This window comes from Rhinolophus sinicus, chromosome 5 (assembly GCF_057876585.1).
Source record: "Rhinolophus sinicus isolate RSI-liver-muscle chromosome 5, RSI-T2T, whole genome shotgun sequence".
Taxonomy (NCBI): domain Eukaryota; kingdom Metazoa; phylum Chordata; class Mammalia; order Chiroptera; family Rhinolophidae; genus Rhinolophus; species Rhinolophus sinicus.
In genome coordinates, this window is record NC_142505.1 from 48674978 (window position 1) to 48694590 (window position 19613).

Here is a 19613-nt window from a genome sequence, read left to right on the forward strand (position 1 = left end):
TCACAGGAATTAATCAGGCATTGGGGCTAGTGTAAGACACCAACCAGTACCTGTGGCCCCTGGTTTCAACAGTGTGCTCAGGAAGATAGTGTCACTGTTCTCATTATAATATGCAAAGAAAAAAAAAAATCACAAATGTGAACTTACAAATTCACACTAATAAGCAACGTCACCCGCATATGTTTTATATATTAGGGTTCCATGTTCAAGTTTCATGACTTAAACAAAAAAGTGAAAGGAGTTGGTGGTCAAGATCCTTGGGTTGCAGTCCTAACTGCCACCACTCATGGGTTAGCAACTCTGGGCCTCAGGTTGCTCATCTATAAAATGGGAACAGAGCCATCCATTTAGTAGGTTCGTTAGGGAAGCAAAAGAAAATAAGAGCCAAAAACACACTTCAAAGAATTAAACGTGCAAAGCCAAAAGCACATGGCAATTTTATCAAGTTCACACCATGGCCTGGGTCCCATCTCACTCTACCCCTTGCATAGCCTCACTCATCCCATTTCCTCATCCATAAAGTGGACAGGGAGGGTACAATTATGACGAACAATAATATTACAAACAGAAGATTACTTAAAATATCATTGATCAAAAAATAGATCACCAGCCCTGCCAGGTGCGCCTTACGTGGTGCTCCTTGCTCCACCCACGGAATTTCCAGTAATCCTCCCTACGGTCCTATGTGGCCAGCTTCATCACCCCATAAACAGATGGGGCTTTGAAAGTACAGTGCCTGCCTCCTCTGCATTCTGGACTTTCTTTTGAGACCCCAATGTGCCAACATGTGAAAATCAAGGTAAGTACACCTGGGCTGTGACTTCACGAGGTTTCTGCAGGAAGAGGAGTATTAAGGTGGAGTTCACCCCGTGGCCCGCGCCTGTGTGCTTTCCTGGGCCAGCCCCTCCTCATGGGAGCAGAGAAAATGTTTGAGTGGTGTGGCCCTGCTGGGAACCATGGGTGCGAGCCCTCAGTGGCTTCAGGGTCCCTGGCTCAAAGCTGGCATTACTGTTGACTCTGTGAAGCTCAATCAGCTGAAGTAGAACATGGGCCGGGGGAGTCCCGGGCGCCCAATGGCCCCCTCTCCCAGCTGAGGCAGGCCGCTGGGGCCCTGGAAGGCAGCCAGTATGTGCCAGAAACAGCTTGCTCTTCACGAGACAATGAGTCCACTGTTAACGGGCAGAGCCTTGATTAATATTTGCAAAAGGAACGAAGTGGAAAATTCCACCTGTGTGGGTGGAGGCAGGGCCTGGGACATGTCAACAACCCCAATGGCCTTGTTCTCTCAGGATGGATCAGCAAAGGTCTGATAACAGTGACAGAAAATAAGGGTGTCATTGTACTTCGGTCCAAAGGAATTTCCCTATTTGGATGATAGAGATATTAATTTGCTTTTTATTGTCCTGCCTCCCCTTCCCCTAAGTTTACACAGCACCTCTAAATCTTTCAACTTTCTTCCCGTCTCTTCAGAGTCTCCCAGAAGTCCTGATAGGGCTGATGTCAACCCCATCTTATAGATGAGGATAACTGAGGCTCCAAGATTACCCGGAGCCTCACCCAAGGCTAGCAGTTGGTGAGTACCTCAGCCAGGGGATCTGGAATCCTGGCATCTCCCCCCCAGCAGTGGCACAAAGCCTGTCCCAGAGGGCCTGGGGTCAGGGACCATGGGTATTAGACAGTCATTTTCCAGTTCCAGTAGAAGCTCTGACCTTCACCCTCCCTGAGGAGGGAGGGGAGAAAAAGGAAGCAGCCCAAACCAGCTCTCCCAGGTTGGTAGGCATAGGCGCCAGCTTTGGAGTAAGGTATGCATTCACTTGTCCATTGAAGCATTTAACGAGAGTGCCTACTAAATAATCTGGACATGAAGGCACACTGAGTGTTGGCTCTTTCAGACATTCAGACCTGGCAGAATTCATGACTTGACTAAAGGGGGAAAGTCAGAGCATCTCCAAAGGTCATTTCCCTCCCGAATTTGAGTCACCTCAATTAGCCATTGCTAATGTACTCTCATCTGCCCATTTTACAGAACAGGAAAATGAAGTTCTGAGAAGGGTAGTGACTTGCCAAAGGTCACGGAAAGAGAGGACGCTGAGACCTCCTGACCCACAGTGGACTTGCCTCCAGTTTATAAAGCCATAACATTATTGGGCTTCGGTATTTAAACACATGGTGTCTCTTCCAGCAGGCCACCCTAGAGGCTGCACACTTAATCAAGGACCTCTCGTGGAGGGACCCTTTTTGGAAAGATCTTCCAAGCCAGTGCAGAACCTCCCGAGAAGACAGGCAGGTACATCTTGTTTGCCCACAGAGAACCCAGGTGTGGCTGCAGGGCTCTCCTCTAGACTCCCCACTCCGCAGTCAGGGCCAGGGTCAGGGCACACACTCAATCCGGGACCCAGAGTAGTGGATGGGGGACTCAGTGTGTGTCCCAAGTCAATGCCCGAACCCCTCCTTCCACACCTACCCACATGTTCAGAGATCTCTACACAACCCCCATTCACCTCACCCTGCCTCTCTCCTTTGCCCACCAGCTTCTTTCCCTGGAGAAAGAACCTCAGTCTCTCCCTTTCTTAAAACAAAGCCGTCCCTACCACACTCTGAACCCACTCACTCCCATGCTTCTGTCATCCTATCCTGCCAAAGCCACACCTGATTGCCAGTGACCTAAGCCAGGGGACCCCTCAGGTGAGGTGCTGCCACTGAAGGCAGGGCCACTGTGGGTCAGGAGGTCACAACCTCTTCTCTCTGTGACCTCTGCCCTATCTGACCCCATGGGCTGCCCCCTCATTCCAGGGGCAGCGCCTCCTAGCCCTCACCTCCACAAAGCTCTCCTCCCCCAGGGCCCTATCCTCCTTCCCGCTCCAGTCCCTGTAAATGTCTGCCTCACAAATCCTATCTCCAGGCTTGACATCTGCATCCCTGGTTGTCCCCAAAGCCCTCGCACTCAACATTCCCAAGCAGGCCCCCACAACAGGGCCTGCTTTGACGCACAGTTGAAAAGCCAGTACAGCTCCTAGCCTGGCCTGTGGCAGGGACTCAGCTTCACTCACTGACTGAAGTATTTTGGTTGGTAGCTGCCTCCTTGCTGGTCTCAGAGGAGCTTGCCTCCCACTGTCCTGCACAGCCTCCCAGGTGGCCTTTCTAAAACTGAAAATTGACCACCACCTAAACCTCTGCGGGGTTCCTTGGCACCATAGGACAAAGTTCATGATCTCAAGCTGGCAGACAAGGCTGTTTCCATCTGCGCTTCCACAGCAGGGCAGGCACATGTGCCCTTGAACATACTGTCACCTTACTCATTCTCAGTCCAAGAGGGCCCATCAGCCAGCACCCATGTGTCATTCACCTTTGCACCCCAGTACTGGCACCCTGCAAGTGTTTGACGAAGAAAGACAACTATTAGAACTGGAAATGATCTTGGGAACCACAGGACTCAAAGCAACTCAGAGAGGTTGAGCAAGGGGCCCAGAGTGACCAGCCCAGGCAAGCATGAGTTGCTCTCCTTGGTCAGGAACCAGACCAGTCCTCTGGAAACATCACCTAGAACCCCACATGCATGCATACCAGAGCACCCAGCTGACTGTGAGGCTGGACCCACTTCATGCAGTCCCAAAGCTGAATCCAGCCGGTGGGTTTGGCCTGGCACATACCGTGTTTCCCCAAAAAGAAGACCTAGCAGAACAATCAGCTCTAATACATCTTTTGGAGCAAAAATTAATATAAGACCTGGTCTTACTTTACTATAAGACGGAGTCTTATATAATACAATAAATACAATATAATACAATATAATATAAGATCGGGTCTTATATTAACTTTTGCTCCAAAAGACGCATTAGAGCTGATTGTCCTGCTAGGTCTTATTTTCGGGGAACAAGGTAGTAAGACCCCACTCTGCAAAACCAACCTTCGGAGACCCAAGTATTAGTGTTAGACCTCATTTTGGGGAAAATCTACATGTACCAGAAAAATCTCTAATAATCTATAACTTAGTTCCTACAAACAACTACCGGTAGCTCCCGGAAGAACTCAATTAGGCTTCGGTTGCCCGCATCCCACCGCTTTTGCTTCCAGGGGCTCGCCCTTGGGTAAAGTGAGGCCCCAGTCAGCGTACAGACTGGGTCCTCCCGACTGAACAAACCTCCGGCCGGAGGCCGCCCGAGGCTCCGGGGCTGCAGCCAGGATCGTGCAGAGCGGGAGCTGGGGCGCGGACCCCGCCGCTAGGAGCCGGGTCGGCCTGAGGTAGGGGTGCGTAACCCACTACTCACCCTCAGCAGCTGGGGCCGCGTGCCGGGACAGTCGGCTGCAGGACAGACAGAGCGGCAGTAGCAAGGACAGGCGGAACGGGCGGGGGCGGCGGCGGCAGCCCGGCCCCTGCCCCGTTGCACTTTAACTGGCGGCGCCCGCGCACCGCGCGCTCTCCGCGGCCAGGACGGGAACCGCGGGCTGCTCAGACTCGGTTGGCTCGGGGCGGGGACCACAGCGCCAGGCTGGCGGGCTGCCTGCGGCGGGCGGAGCGCGCGTAGCCCGAGGGCGTGAATGCAATCGTGCACCTGGCTTACTGCACGCACGTGTGTGCGGGGACGGCGCGCGCCGTGGCTGCTCGTGCCCTGCCCGCGAAGGGCCCCGAGCCGCTTAGACCTGGCCCATCCCTCCGAATCCTGGCAGACGAGGACTCTTCCATGTTCCCCACCCGGGGAAGGGGCGGCGGGGCCAGGGCGGCGCTGTGGGAGGCGGAGCCCGGAGGGGTGGCCCGGGGCGCCCGGATAAGAGCGCGGCGGGAGGTTGGCCGGGGCCCCGCGCGGTGGGGAGCAGTGGCCCCGCGATGTCGCTAGTGTTGCTGAGCTTGGCCGTGCTGTGCTGGGGTGCCGTGACCCCGGAGCCGGTAAGTCCTCGTCCGCGCCCCTTTCCTGCATTCCCGTCCCTCGAGCCCGACCCCTGACGGTGGCCGACCCGCCTGCTCATGCCTCTCCAAGGCGTTGGTGAAGGTCCGTCTAGAGGGGTACCTGCTCGGGCAGCCCAGCTGGAACCAGCCAAGATGTACCGAGCTTCAGGCTGTTTGAGTCGGGGGCGTGGTAATCAGACAGACCCAGGCTTGAGCCTCCGTGTGTTCTTATTTCAGTCATTTATGCTCACTGGGCCTCCGTGTTCTCATCTGTAAAAGGAAGCCTGATACCTAACTCTCCAGTGTCTAGTACTGAACAGGGAGCGACAGGGCCTGCAGAGCAGCAGCAAAGAGCCTGGCACATAGTAGGTGCTCAATATTGTTACTGTTTGGGTTTCTTGAGGTCTGCCCACCTTTTGGAGCACAAGAACTGCTTCTCCATTACCACTCTCCTTTTTTTTTTTGCCATGTTGATTCGCACTGTGCTGGGGCATCCTGCCCTCAGAGCTGGTAAGCTCCAGAACTCTCCTGCATGAGTTTCCTTTCTTCCCCAGTGCCTAGAAGGCCTGAGGGAACCCTCTGGGTCACCCAAGAAAAAAAACGTGCATCCACAAAATAGCATTTGAAATTATATCCTCACGCTTTTAGCACAGCATATAACATAAAAGCATGGTGGCTCCTTGTTGATGGTTATGGAAAGACAAACCTCATTCATGTGTTGTGATGTCTTCAGCTACAATCCTTGCTGTCTGTCTCAGTTCGTGGCCCCCTTGGCCTTTTCTACTAAGGGAAGAATTGCTTTTGCAGTAGTTGCCATCAGACCAACAGTGAACTCTGTAAAATTCAGAGCTGTTGCTTTACTTCTTCCTCAAACTCGTCTCACCAGCCCTTTGACAGAACTCAGCTCCCAATATGGTGGCTTATTTGTTTAAAATAATGTCTGATATGTCATGGAGTTCAGCTTTAAAAAGACAAAGATGAGTGACTGACACTTTCACTTAAATCCAGATTACTCAAACCATGAAAAGTCTTGCCTTCTGTCTTACAAGGTGTTTAGAAATGTCGAGGCGGAGAGGGATCAGCCTCTAGAACTGGTGGACTTGTCACTAGTACTTGCTGCTGCCTAAGAGTTAATATTTTAGGTCCAGTATTTTATTCCAAAACCAAAGTACTAATTGTTTTTTCTTATAAAAAGACATGAGCAGTAAACTCCAAAGGATTTAGTACTGGCCTTTCTTGGACAGTGATGATGCGTATTTATTTTTTTAAAATGCTTTTAAAAGGATAACATGAAGTTACAGTTGCTTTATGATTTTAGGTGGTTCAGATAAATTAGTCTTTTTGTATTAGAAGACGAGCATTTTAAAGAGCCTGGGGATGGTACCATGAACTGCATTCACAGCTTTCTTCTGTTCATCTTAGCACAGCCAGACCTTAGCCTGGGGAAAATAAAAATATACTGTCGACAGTCCTGAAAACCTACAGTTAAACACTGGAGGATGAAGGGGTCTTCATGCTGATGCAGTCATCCCCTGCTTGTAGCAGGGAAAGCCAAGGCCCAGCGACAGGTGGAGACCCACTGCTGGTCTTTAAGTGGGGCAATAAGCCAGCTTGAAGACTTATTATACTGATAGCCGATCTATGGTTCATCATAGCCTACAATGAGGCCGCTTAGTCGCCCCCAAACTGTGAAGTAACCAGCTCAGCTTTTCTTTGAGCATTTGTTACCTTTATATGCGTTTAAGGAAAAAGATGGTCTTTTGATTAATTTGGCTTGTGGTTTGCTGGCATTCAGCATGACACTTGGTTTCTTTCTCTCTTGCAGACGATTCGGTGCGGCTCTGAAATGGGTAGGTACGCTAGGGAATGGGTATTTGGGGCTTGACATTGAAATTGAAAGCACAGTTGGATTTTTACACAGCATCTGAATCCAAGCAGTGGGTCATTGGAGACCAGGCTCAGTGTTAACCATTAGTTAGCTGATGCACGCGAAGCCTCTCTGCCCAATGCAGAGCGCCTGGTCTTTCAGATGGGCTGGCTTTCTGGCCAGTAAGAGGGGCATAGGCAGGGTGGGAACCACTGTGCAAGGAAGAAAGTGAAGTCGGCTACTCCTCAGAGGGAGATCAAGTGCTGTGGGAGGAATGTCACTTACAGTTAAGAATAGAAAGCAAATTAGAAAGAGTTTTTGAGATTGTAGCATTTGAAGAATGGCTGGACTTCTGCTCAAGAAATGTGGATGAAAAGGGATGAGCTGGTGGAGAGATGGTACCAGCAAAGATTAGGAGGTAGGAAGTAGGAGTTGTGTGGGCCAGCTGGCTGGAGTCCAGGCTGAGGCATGGGGTAGGCAGGACTGATCCGAATAAACAGGTCAACTACACTAAATACATACATATATACATACGCAGGCACCTGGAGTGGTCCCAAGTGCTCTGTAGGTTGGGGCCAGAAGGTTGAGCATCACCTCGGCTACAAATCAGTCAGAACTGAGAAATGTCTGTCCTGCCTTGGCAGGAAGAAGAGATGAATTGTGAATGAGGGTTGGATCAGGGTGGGTCCCTTAGAGGAGATAGCATCGAACTGGGCAAGGGAGGGGTATATCACGGACAGTCTCGCCTTCTCCCAGGACCGTCTCCAGAGTGGACAGTCCGACACACACTGACCCCAGGAGACTTGAGAGATCTTCGAGTGGTGCCTGTTATAAGCAGTGTTGCAATGGAGGAAAATTCAATTTTAATGAACATAAGCTGGGTACTCCGGGCAGATGGTAAGTTTGCATCAGTTAAAGTTAAGACCTAAAGTATCTACTTATGCAGAAATGTGCCGACTATATGGCCCATTAATTTCACTCCTAGCTATATACCCAGCAGAATATATACAAACATGCACCCAAAACCACATAGTGGTACTAGAATGTTCATAGTAACGTTATCCATTAACAATCAAAAGTAGAAAACATTCAAATGCCTGACAGAATTGGAATCACAAAATGGAATCCAGTGCAGCAATGATCATAAACAGTCTGTAACTATACACAATATGGATGAATCTCACAAATGTAAGAAGCCAGACTCAAGAGTTATACATTCGTATCTGCATGAATGCTTACAGTTGTACATACATATGATTCCATTAATAACAAATATAAAACTAAGCGGTTCGGAGTCAGGATAGTAGTTACTCTGCGGTGAGTGACTGAAAGAAAACATGAGGGGTCCTCCTGGGGTGTTTCTCCACCGGGGTACCTGAGTGAGAACAGTCACCAGGTGGTACACTTCTCATCCGTGTACGTCTCTGCATGTAACGTTATACCTCATTGACGAAGACAGGGAAGGCCAGAGATGATTCCCCCAAGTTTAGCAAAAGTGATGGCTTAGGCAAATGACTTTTCCACTTCCCAAATGGCATTGTGAAAGTCCTGGCATTCCCCCAATGCTGCTTGTGAGTTCTTTTAATGAACCAATCCTGGGGTTGTAAGGCCCTCGTCTGTGGTTTCCACCCACTAAATTCAGTTAAATTCCCTCAGTCAGGAATCCAGCAGTGCCAGGCACAGAGAAGTGAGTCGGCTACAGACCAAGGGCCAGTGTCAGGGAATCCGGGAAGAGGCTATGCTTCATGTGAGGGGGGTGGAAGCAGGAGGAGCAGGAGAGGACCCTGTTGAGACCGCTTGAAATTAGGTTATGCAGTAAGGCATTTGGCCCCACACCTAGCAGAGAGTGAGCTCTCGTATTTATTAGCGGTTGTTATAGATGTAAGTTGGGCCTTGAAGGAGAAAGCCCTGGAGAGGCAGAGAATAGGAGGAAAGGGCATTCCAGGGAGAAGAATCAACGTGGATAAAAGTACAGTCGGAACAGGCACGATTTGGGGAATGACACTGGAGGGCTTTTTCTTTTGAAGAGACCCAGGATAGTGCAGAGCTGGAGTTACCTTTGCAGGTATCCTGTGAAATGCAGGCTCACCTGTGAGGAGGAAAGAACTTGGGCTTTGGAATTTGAATCCATATCCTGCCCCTGATGAGCTTTGTAAGCTCCCTGCAATTCCCTAAGCCTCGCTCACGCCATGGGTCACCTGGGGACAATCGTGGTACGTAGCTGATAGGGCTGTTGTGAATATGAAATGAGATAAGACATGTAAACTCTCCAGCATCAAGTCGGCCACACAGCAGGTACTGAACAAATAACTGCTCTCTTGTCTGTCTCGGTAGCCAGCATCCGCTTGCTGACGGCCACCAAGATCTGTGTGACCGGCAAAAGCAACTTCCAGTCGTACAGCTGTGTGAGGTGTAATTACACAGAGGCCTTCCAGACTCAGACCAGACCCTCTGGTGGCAAAGTAAGCATTTTGAGGAACTTGGCTAATTAGTTATTTAAACTAGCCAGGCCCTCTGCATAGCGAGTGTGGATTGTGTGCTGCACACACAGGCTGGTGAGCAGCTACAGCTTCAAACTTAGAGCATGACGGTTGGGTTCAAAGCCCATTTTTGGCCACTTCTTTACAGTGTGTCTTGGGCAAGTCAGCATCTCTGGGCCTCAGTTTCCCCATCAGCAAAGTGACAGGAGCTGAACTTGAATTATATCCTGGCTCTAAAATTTTACTTCTCTGATTCCGTGAGTTAGGCTGAAAAATTGTGTGGGGGCCCATTCCCTACATAGACATTGGCTAGAGACATACATTTCAGCAGTAGGTTGAGGAATGAAATTATAAATGAAAAGGGCAACACAAAGGTAATATGTTTCTGCATTGCAGTGTTTCAGAAATTCAGGGGTTCCTTGCTTTGCCTTTCAGTGGACGTTTTCCTACATCGGCTTTCCTGTAGAGCTGAACACAGTCTATTTCATTGGGGCCCATAATATCCCCAACGCAAATATGAATGATGACAGCCCCTCCATGTCTGTGAATTTCACCTCACCAGGTAAACTTCCTCACTCTCCTGTTATTCTCTGTCTTGCTGGGCCGTTTGCTTTGGGGTATGTGGTTTGGTACAGAGAGGCCTGGGCAGCGTGGACATGGCATTTGGCCTTGCCAAGTCTTGGTTTCCTCATCTGGAATACGGACACAATAGTCACTGCACTTCACTCACAGGGTGGAAAAAGGGTCAAGTCGGAAAAAGCCCATTTCTGTGTGGCAGGCCCTGTGCTGGGCACCTGACATGCACCATCTCACTTAAGCCTCCAACCACCCTGAGGCTGGGGTAGCCCTGTTTTACCGATGGAGAAATCGAGAGCTTAAGGAACTTGGCCTGGGTTTTACACGCAGTAAAAGTAAAGCTGCTGTTCAAACTCTGGTCCTTATTGGTCAACATATGTTCGCCACTCTGTCATGGATACAAGACGTTTGTTCCAGTCGTGGCTTCCTAACACGCTATATTGTTTGACAATGTGCTGCTGGGTCTTCGAGGCTGTGTAGACACCAGTGAGCTCGTCCCCGGAGTTGTCGTTGAGAGCCAGAGTAGCACTGAGTTGAAAGCTGGGTTCTCTCCCCTGCTCCATGGCATACGATCAGCTCTCCAGAATCACACCTGCAATGTCACACACACGGCTGTGGTGACGATGAGACAGGACCACGTGTGAAGCGTCCAGCATGATGCCTGGCTGCAGCAGCGTCCGCACTACTCCATCTGGGATGGGTCACCTGTTTTGTGCCCCACTTCTGTCCGCTGTCTCAGGCAAAGCTTTGAAGACAAATGAGGGCATTTCCAATAGTTGTTCTTTGAGGTTGTGGTCCAGGCTATTCTCGGTGCCATACCACTTACTACACAGTCATTTCCAGTTTTCTGGATGAGACTAAACCTCGTTTTTAAAAATGTAAACATTTTTATTTTGGAATAACATTAGATTTATAGAAAAGTTGTAAAGATAGTATGAAGAGTTTCCATATACCTTTCACCCAGTTTCCCTTTTTCATTAAAATATTGCATTACCACGGCACATTTGTCACAACTAAGAAACCAACATTTGTACATTTCTATTAACTAAGCTTTAGACTATATTTGGATTTCACCTGCATTTCCATTAATGTCCTCTTTCTGTCCCAGTTGCATTTTGTCCCTTGTGTTGGGTTTGTGACAGTTTCTTAGTCTTTCTTTGTTCTTCATGACCTTGACAGTCTTGAGGGGTACTGGCCAGGCATCTTGTAAAATGTCCCCCAATCTGGGTGGAGAGAATACTGCAGGGGTGAAGCACCCTTCTCATCCCATGCTGTCAGGGGTGGGTGACATCACACATCATTGGTCATGCTGACCTTCATCATTTGGTTAAGTGTCATCTGCCAGGCTTCCCCACGTAAATCGATTATTTTTCCCCTTCCCAAGTTTAGTTTTTGGAAACAAGTCACTAAGTCTGCCCTGCCCTGGGGTGGGAGTGTGTGTGTGTGTGGGGGGGGGGGGGGGGGATTAAGCTCCACCTCCTGGAAGGGGAAGTAATTTACACATATTATCAAACCCTATTTTTAAAAGATGGTTTGAATCTTCTCCTGGTGAATCATAGATACTGTTTTGATAAAAGCTGTACTTAAGTTAGACTTTGGTGATCACTTCATGGGTAGATAATCTGTTTAACAACAAAATGCTAGTGTCCCATTTAAATTTGCTATCGTACCTCACATCTTGAATGTTCAGGCACTTTGTTACGGGTGTGGCAAGCATATGTGTGTGTGTACTTGTTGGCAAGGGAGTGGAGCAGAGATACCTTTTCTAAAATGTAAAAACTTTCATTCAAATTTCCAGGCTGCCTAGACCATGTAATGAAATACAAAAAAAAGTGCATTGAGGCGGGTAAGTAAACACAGCATTTGCTTTTGTTGTTAGAAGAAACTCCTAACTTGAGCAGCCACAGCTCAACCCATCTTCTTTGAAGAAACTGAGGCTGGGGGCGGGGGTTATGTATCCACGTTGTTCAGGCTTATCCCCGGCCAGTGCTGTGCCCACTGAACCAGGCAGCCTGTCCAGGGAAGGACAGACTCTTAGGAGGTTTATGTAGTGAGCAGCAGTCACAGGAAAACACCCTACCCCTGTGGTTAAACTAACAGTTTTAGCCCCAGCTGCATTTACAGTGGCATCGGTTGAAAGCCCTTCACGATCGGAGGGGAATCTGTACGTCCTTCCACCTGCTCAGACACCAGTACCACTGATCTGTGGCCACAGGGACCCTGAGAACCTTGTTTGGATTAGCAGAGATTCAAAGTGGGAGTGTTAGCTAAAGTAATGCCCTAGAAGCATGTTCTCAACCTGGGTCCTACAGGGCTCGTCTCTCACACTCCAGACTAGAACCTGCCCCTACCCTTTGAATTTTGAACTCAGCCCCTTTACGATAAACAGTCCCAACTGTCCAATTTCCAAGGACTTTACAAAGACTTGTGTAAATTTCTGGGTAATATAAGAGTAGTATTGGGATACCTAAGAGGCTAGTAGCATTTGGGGGAATTGGTCCCTGTCTTTTAGGCACCCCTATCCCGTGGGACATCCCTGTACCCTGTCAGACTGAGCTGCACATGGTCTCCTTGTTGGAAGGCAGACTTGGAGCATTGTGCCTCTTGCCTCCCGCCGAGAAGGATCTGGAGTATGGAAGACGCTGGGGGTGTGAGGAGGTCTGAGGGCCTTTAGTCAGTCCGAGAGCTGAACTCCTAAAGACTAGGGTCTGAAATGGTTTCCTAGACCGGGAAAATAATGCATGCTATTATATATATCATGTTCCTGGAAATCAGCTTAGTGCTCCTTTGCAAGTCATATGAATGAAACAACTGGCGTTTTCTCTGAGTAGACCCGTCAGGATATTCTCTGAGCTATGAGGCATTTCCTTATTTCTTCATATCCAGTAAAGCTGGCAGAATGGTCTGCTGGATGAAGCTCCTGGAACCCAGAATGTCCTATTAGTTGTAGCCCGGATCCTGGATTCACTTGCTCTATAATCTTAGACATGCCTCCGTCCTGGAAAGGACAAAATATTGGCCCCAGCCCTTAGCTCAGAATGGATGTTGAAAACAGAAGTGAGTAGTAGAACCCATTCTGTTCTGTGCCTCCCACTACCCTCAGCTCAGGAAGCTATTTGAGCAAAGCAGTAGCTTGGGGTCCTTAAACTTTCTTGGGCAGCAGCTACTTTGAGATTCCAGGAGCAGTGATAGATACAAAGTACATTGTGTGGTAGGGTCCATATCGCTTGGATGTGTGCCTGAGAACTTGTATTTGTTTTTGTCAAGCCCTTTTGGAGACTTAAATGAGGGAAAGAGTTTGCAACTTCATCCGTGTGATTCTCTCTCGACTAATAGGAAGTCTGTGGGATCCAAACATCACTGCTTGTAAGAAGGACGAGAAGATAGTAGAAGTGAATTTTACAACCAGTCCCCTTGGAAACAGATACATGGCTTTTATCCAAAGTAACATTGTAATTGGGATGTCTCATGTGTCGGAGGTACACTTTTCCTTCATTTCCTTAAGACCAACCCCACCCTCAACCTCCAGAATAGTGTGGACACTCTAGGATTCCCTGGGCACGTTCTCTTTTGAGAGAACACAGGCAGCACTGTCTGCTGTCCACATGTGCTGGGCTATTTTGATTAATTCAGCAAGGAAAAAAGCAAGTTGCTGGGGGCATCCCTGGAAATGTCCCTGAGAATCTAAAACCAAGCAAAGGTAAAGTTTGGAAGTAAATGAACCCTATTCCTACAGCCTAATGAACTGAAAGTCAGTTTGGGAGGAGTGGTTCCTTCATTGGCAGTCTTTGATCTACGCACTCATCTGGCTTCTTGATTTTGTTTCTCTGCAGCAGAATCAAGGAACTCGAACTTCTGTCCTCGTCCCAGTGACTGGGGAAAGCGAAGGTGCTGTGGTCCAGGTAATTTCAGTGTTGAGCTCTGGGGAGGGGAAGGGTACTGAGAACTGATTTCTCCCCCGCTCATGGCTTTTGATGAATCCTTTCCAAGTTGAAGTAGGTAAGTTCTCTCTTCCAGTTTGTTTCTGCCAGCAACTTCGCATTAAGTGACGTTAGTGGGGAATCCTTGTCTCGGTCTTTACAGTAGTGAGGTCAGGAAGCTGAACATACAGTTATGGTCCTTTTTGATTTTATTAGTGGCCTTTGACTTTCCAAAGTGCTTTCATTTCCATTTTCTGTCACAGAGCCTCGGAGTAATTCTGAGTCAGGAGTACCATTTCATTTTCCCAAGCCTCAGTTTTAACTGCAAGATGAAATAACAAAGGATGTAAAATGCGAAGGCTGCCTTTCCTGATTAGTGTAGGAACTTTGAAGGGCAACTAACTGCCTGTCCTCTCAGGGCCTAGCAGATGCTGTCAGATCCCTTTCAAATCTGAGTGTATGGAGGGGGGCATCCAGGGTCCCAATAGGACACAGCCATCCCTAAGATATAAGGAGCTTTTGTTTTATTCCCTGGAACAGAAAGGCCGTGCTTAGCCCAAGGGCACAGATACCTGTCAGCATATTATGACGGCACCACCCCTTTCCAGGGAACCAGATTTTCCTAGTCTCCAAGGACTTCCATGTCATAAAGCATAACTTAATAGCAGCTCAACTGCTGAGTTGCTTTTTTTTTTTTTAATATTTGCATATAAGGATGTGATCTAACCCATTTAGAAAATGGAAACTAACATGTTAGCAACATGTATAAAGTTTAGGTTCAGACCCCAGGAAACTCAGGGGGTTTCAGTCTTGGGTCACAGGTTGGGATTTTAGGGCTTTGTTACGTTAGTGTGACCAAGGGGGAAAAAAAAGAAGTCCTATTACAAGGTGGGGGTGGGAGGGGCAGGGTGGAAACCGGAAAAAAAGGGAAGTTTTGGTGGGAAGAGGAATAATACTGAGATTTTACTCTGAAGCATGGTGGAAACTCTCTGAGCCTCTCATTTTTCTTCAGTTGACTCCATATTTCCATACTTGTGGCAATGACTGCATCCGACGCAAGGGGATTGTTGTGCTTTGCCCACAAACGGGTGCCCCCTTTCCTCTGGATAATAGTAAGTGCCCAGTCATTTTCACAGGATAATCAAGGACGCACTGTCACCACCCCCCATTCAATATGTGACAGGGTTATATGTGGGGGAGTGTGAGGGAGAGTCCCTGCCTGCGTATGCTGAGCTGCGGTGCAGGGAAAGATGTCATATCTGTCTCAAGGAACCTGTAATCTGAATAAGAATCAAAGTTTTATTTCTACAATCACTTCGAGATCCTTTACAAAGCAGGATCTACACAAGAAGGGGCAAATATAAACAGTGCAAAATGGATGTCCAAAGTGCCACAAGGATTTGCTGAAAAAGGTCAAGAGCATAAAAGGACTGAGTATATAAAAGAACAACACTCACCTCACTGCATTTTGATTTTCTTACCAGTCTCAGTGGCCCAGGCCTACCTGTTACTGTAACCTGATGGGGTCACGTGGGCACATTTGGATAACAAATTAGGAATATTGCCACCAAAAGACACGCCTCACTGGTGTCTGAGGGCAGCATGTTCTGGAAACATGTCTCTGGGCTTAGAGATGTTAGTGTTTTCATTACAGATGAACAAATAAAATATTCCGGAACCAGCCCATGGGTGGGGTCCAGACTTGGAACGTGTTCTTCTTAGAAATTCAGCCAAATCAACTGCAGACAACCCTGGTGCCTGAGAGTCCTGACTCTATGTGCTCTGGGTCCTGAGCGTGTCTGTGCGCCTGAGCTTACCCAGTCGTCAAGATTCCTGTGAGGCGGTGGTATCACCGCCATATTTTCAGTCTTAACAGCCTTTAAAAATGCCATCTATACATACTATGTATTAAGTAGTTGCACTCAGGATAGCATTAATTCGTCAAAGAACAAAAAAAGAGAACATAAACTCTGGTTACCACAGTGAAAATGCCTGTGTAAATATGGAGTAAGAAGCCAAAGTGACTATAGAGGACTGTTCTTAACCTTCTGCATCTCGTATCCCTTTTGAGAATCTAATGGAAGATCTGGACACTCTAGAAAAACACACTATTCGGCAGACCTCTTAGAGACCTACTGACCCTTGGTTTAAAGGGATCTAAACAAAGTATAGAGTGAAAATCTTAGTTTCCAAAAAGGAGGTAATTTGGTTTTGTTTTGCTGAAGATGAATAAGCTTTGTTTTCTCCAGACAGGAGTGTGTTGAGTGGCTGGATACCTCTTCTCCTCCCAGCTCTGCTGGTGGCCACATGTGTGCTGGCGATTGGCATCTGTCTAAAGAGGAGGCATGGTAAGGGTTATAATGCAGTTCTTTAAAGAAACCTGAATGGGGGAATAATACTTTGGATTTTTTTTAAAGGAGATTCCTAGGTAATCACATTTTGGCATTAGACAGGAGTCAGATAGCATTTATTTAATGCCTTAGAGCCCTCCCCAAAAGACTAATATAATTAATGACTGGATCACATCTGCTAAGGTAAAGCAGGGACTAGGACTCCCAGATTTGGTGACTGTCATCTTTTATTTTTACCATTGAGGCATCTACAAGTACTAAACAGGCAAAAGATAGCTAATAACAAAGTGCATCTACCTGTGAGAGGTGCTCTGTGCTAGTTCCTACGTTTTAAAAATAATTCTTCCAAGGGCGTAAGAACAAGTCACTTGGATTCACATACTCTAAGGAGCTCCCCAACTCTAAAACAGGATTTGAACATAGAAACCAGAGTATTTATACAGATCCACAGCTAGAGGGCAGCATACTGAAAAACCTCTGCTTCCCTTCTCCACATGGAGAAAAGGAAATAGAAATGCAGCCTTTGGGTTGTCTGTGATGTTGATGCAACAAGAGTAATCTCTAAGCTGAGAAAGGCATGTGGAACTCTGACCACAGGAATACTTATATTTAGAAGATGCTGTTTGGCCTGTGTTAATTACAGTACATTTAAAGGTACTTTCTGCACATACAGGACAGTATTCCAGTTAATGGGGCACCACTTAACCTTATGGAACTAAAAAGAAACTACCACTTGCAGGTAGCAGATGGAACAACTACTGAGTTGCCCCAATTCAAAACATGGCAGAGGTCAGGTTGTTCCTGTTTATACACGGCACTAAAAATACTAAAGTTACAACAACCCACCTAAAGCAGAGTACTTTAAGCCTAAGTGGTTTCTATAAATTTACTTGAAAAGATATGGCTTGATTAGGAGAACTGATTTAGTGATAAGGACTTACAAAATAAAGCGTTTACAACATCTTTTGAGTGAAAGCCTGCCATGTGCTGTTCGTAGATAACAAATGCTTTTCTGCCCCACAGAAAAGATGAAGAAGACTTCCTTCCCTTCTGCCATGCTACTGCCCCCCATTAAGATTCTTGTGGTTTATCCATCTGAAATATGTTTCCATCACACAGTTTGTTACTTCACTGAATTTCTTCAAAATCATTGCAGAAGTGAGGTTATCCTTGACAAGTGGCAGAAAAAGAAAATAGCCGAGATGGGTCCTGTGCAGTGGCTTACCACTCAGAAGAAAGCGGCGGATAAAGTCATTTTCCTTCTTTCCAATGAAGTCAATGCCACGTGCGATGGTACCTGTGGCAAGAGCGAGGGCAGCCCCCGTGAGAACTCCCAAGACCTGTTCCCCCTGGCTTTTAACCTCTATTGCAGCGATCTGAGAAGCCAGACCCATCTGCACAAATACATGGTAGTCTATTTTAGGGAGGCTGATACGAAAGACGATTACAGCGCACTCCACGTCTGCCCCATGTACCACCTCATGAAGGACGCTGCCACTTTCTGCACAGAACTCTTCCATGTCGAGCAGCAGGTGTCAGTGGGAAAAAGGTTTCAAGCTTGCCACAACAGCTGCTCCTGCCTGTAGCCCACCCATGAGAAGGAGAGAACTTGAAGCTGTCCTACTCCAGTTCCCCGGGGAGGGGGAGGAGGGAGCATCTGTGATGAGTCTGAAGTTTACTTGTAGGGAAGATTGTATGTATATACCTGCTTTAGCAATAGGATTCGTAACTGAACACGTATGCCTTAGTCCAGTCATTAAAATTTTTATACCAATAAAACTGTTACAAATATTACTAACTACTGCTGTATTAACTAAAGAATAGAAACTAAATTTATAATTACAAAGCTAAATCAATTTCATACCTAAAAATCAAGAATCGTTATAATGGAAAACCATGACCATTCTGACAATGCAACGATAATGCATTTTCCAGCTAACACCCAGTCTTGCAGAGTCCGTGCCCTGCACTGTAGGTAGAATTGTTTAGCACTGTAACATTCTGGTGAATTAACGAATGCCAAATTTAAGCCCTCATTAATTCACTAACTTTTTAGGTAACAAAACATCCCTCTATAATACAGCATTTATTTTTAAGATAACAAAAATAGGGAATAACAAGCTGAACCTATGTGTGTAACCACTTGTAGTAGTTGGTATTTTCATAGGACCTTCCCTCTCTGAACTAGATTCATGTCCTATGTGCCTCTTGTACAGATGATTTTCATGAACACAATACATGACTTGGACCACTGATGTCTACTTTTTCCCAGTTACCTATTAGAATCACTGTCAGAGTTCAGTTTCTTGGTTATTACGTAACTTTTTCATGTACAAAAATAAAAATAATTCATGTTATGTTTGAAGTTAGCCCTCTTGAAGAAGTCTTTTTATAAATGAGTTATAATAATGGTTTACTTAAGAAAACAGTTATGTGGTATTTTAAGCCTTCCAACTTTTTATTTTCTGAAAAGCATCTTTTTTTTTCCCACAGCAGAGGTCATCAAAAGGTAATTTACATGAGCGTATGTGCTGCTCTAAATATGCTTACTTCTTTCACACGGTGCAACAGACTCTGCTCTGCACTGTGGGTCAGTGTCAGGGGGATGACTGCTAACATGTACGTGTAGCTGACCCATTAAGGGCCGTGCCTCTCCCTCTAATACATGTCCTAAGGATAAAATAAAAACAAAAATATAGAAGCAGAGTGAAAACTCACCATGTCCAGCTTCGTAAGCAGATACTTAGGAATGGCTGAGGCAATGTGTTTAATGTGGTAAAGCTCATGTATTTGTCATAATCAGGATTCGTGCTTAGAAGTGCCGGTAATAGAAGACGGACACAGCTTATGTCAGAACTTAGACCAGAAGCCACCTTTCTCTGAATCAGCAACATGCTGATGTGAAAAACTGTTATAAACTGAAATACATTATGCTTTTAGAAGTAGGTAGCCAATACTAAATTGTTGAAACAGCTCAGAAACAAATAAAATGAACACTATAAATTTATTTTGGTAAAAATTTTCAAGGAACATACAATTTTCAAATTGAAGGCACACATCCCAAATAGCACTAGCGAGCTAAAATCCTGTTATGCTGGTGGGGTCTCCTTTGTTCCTAACTTACTGGGCAGATGGGATTCTTTTATTTATGCGATATGCTCCGGTACCAGCATTTCTCCATGTCCTTCTTCCCATCCTATTCTTTCTATATGCCACTCTTCACCCTTAACCGACCCTATTTTTCTTTTCCCCAGTCTGACCCACATCTGCAGTTCTCGACAAGTGAGATTGTGGAAGCAAGTGCAGCAGGGACTGGCAGGAATTGGGCATTCTTCCGACCTTTGAGCATCCTCTCTGCTCACTGGCTCCTAGCTCCCGACAAAGCCTCCTCTTCTTTGGCCAAGGGTTCATCAGGCTTCATTAAGGACTGGACCACTGGTGGTAACGGCTGTCTGTATTGTTTAGACTTTGCTTCAGATTGTTCACAGATTAAGGTCAACTGATCGTACTGAACACAAAGAACTCCAAATGCTT

The 19613-nt window shown here is 46.8% G+C and overlaps 2 protein-coding genes across 12 annotated transcripts in view; one reads left to right on the top strand and one right to left on the bottom strand.

Moving 5' to 3' along the window:
• The window catches only part of CHDH (choline dehydrogenase), a 31971-nt gene extending 27276 nt beyond the window's left edge, over positions 1 to 4695 (bottom strand). For 2 of the 3 annotated variants that reach the window (XM_019724256.3, XM_088798496.1), the window contains exon 1: positions 4269 to 4560. The gene's annotated coding sequence lies outside the window, so the exon portion shown is untranslated. Of the gene's footprint in view, positions 1 to 4268 lie in introns of all 3 variants that reach the window. The other variant, XM_019724254.3, reaches the window with a different exon arrangement.
• On the top strand, positions 595 to 19406 carry IL17RB (interleukin 17 receptor B). 9 transcript variants are annotated; one of them, XM_074313119.2, is made up of 13 exons: positions 595 to 799; positions 1471 to 1573; positions 2183 to 2287; positions 6711 to 6735; positions 7509 to 7649; positions 9087 to 9214; positions 9668 to 9794; positions 11607 to 11654; positions 13145 to 13287; positions 13642 to 13710; positions 14741 to 14840; positions 15978 to 16076; positions 17103 to 19406. In XM_074313119.2, the coding sequence occupies exons 4-13, from the start codon at positions 6732 to 6734 to the stop codon at positions 17663 to 17665; spliced, it is 1422 nt and encodes a 473-aa protein (XP_074169220.2). In that variant the 5' UTR covers positions 595 to 799; positions 1471 to 1573; positions 2183 to 2287; positions 6711 to 6731; the 3' UTR covers positions 17666 to 19406. The 9 variants fall into 9 exon arrangements, with proteins under 9 accessions (XP_074169220.2, XP_088654624.1, XP_019579820.3 ...); XM_088798498.1 differs by lacking the exon at positions 2183 to 2287; XM_019724260.3 differs by lacking the exons at positions 595 to 799; positions 1471 to 1573 and adding an exon at positions 5123 to 5250 and having other exon boundaries at positions 1668 to 2287.
• The last annotated feature ends 207 nt before the right edge of the window (positions 19407 to 19613 follow it).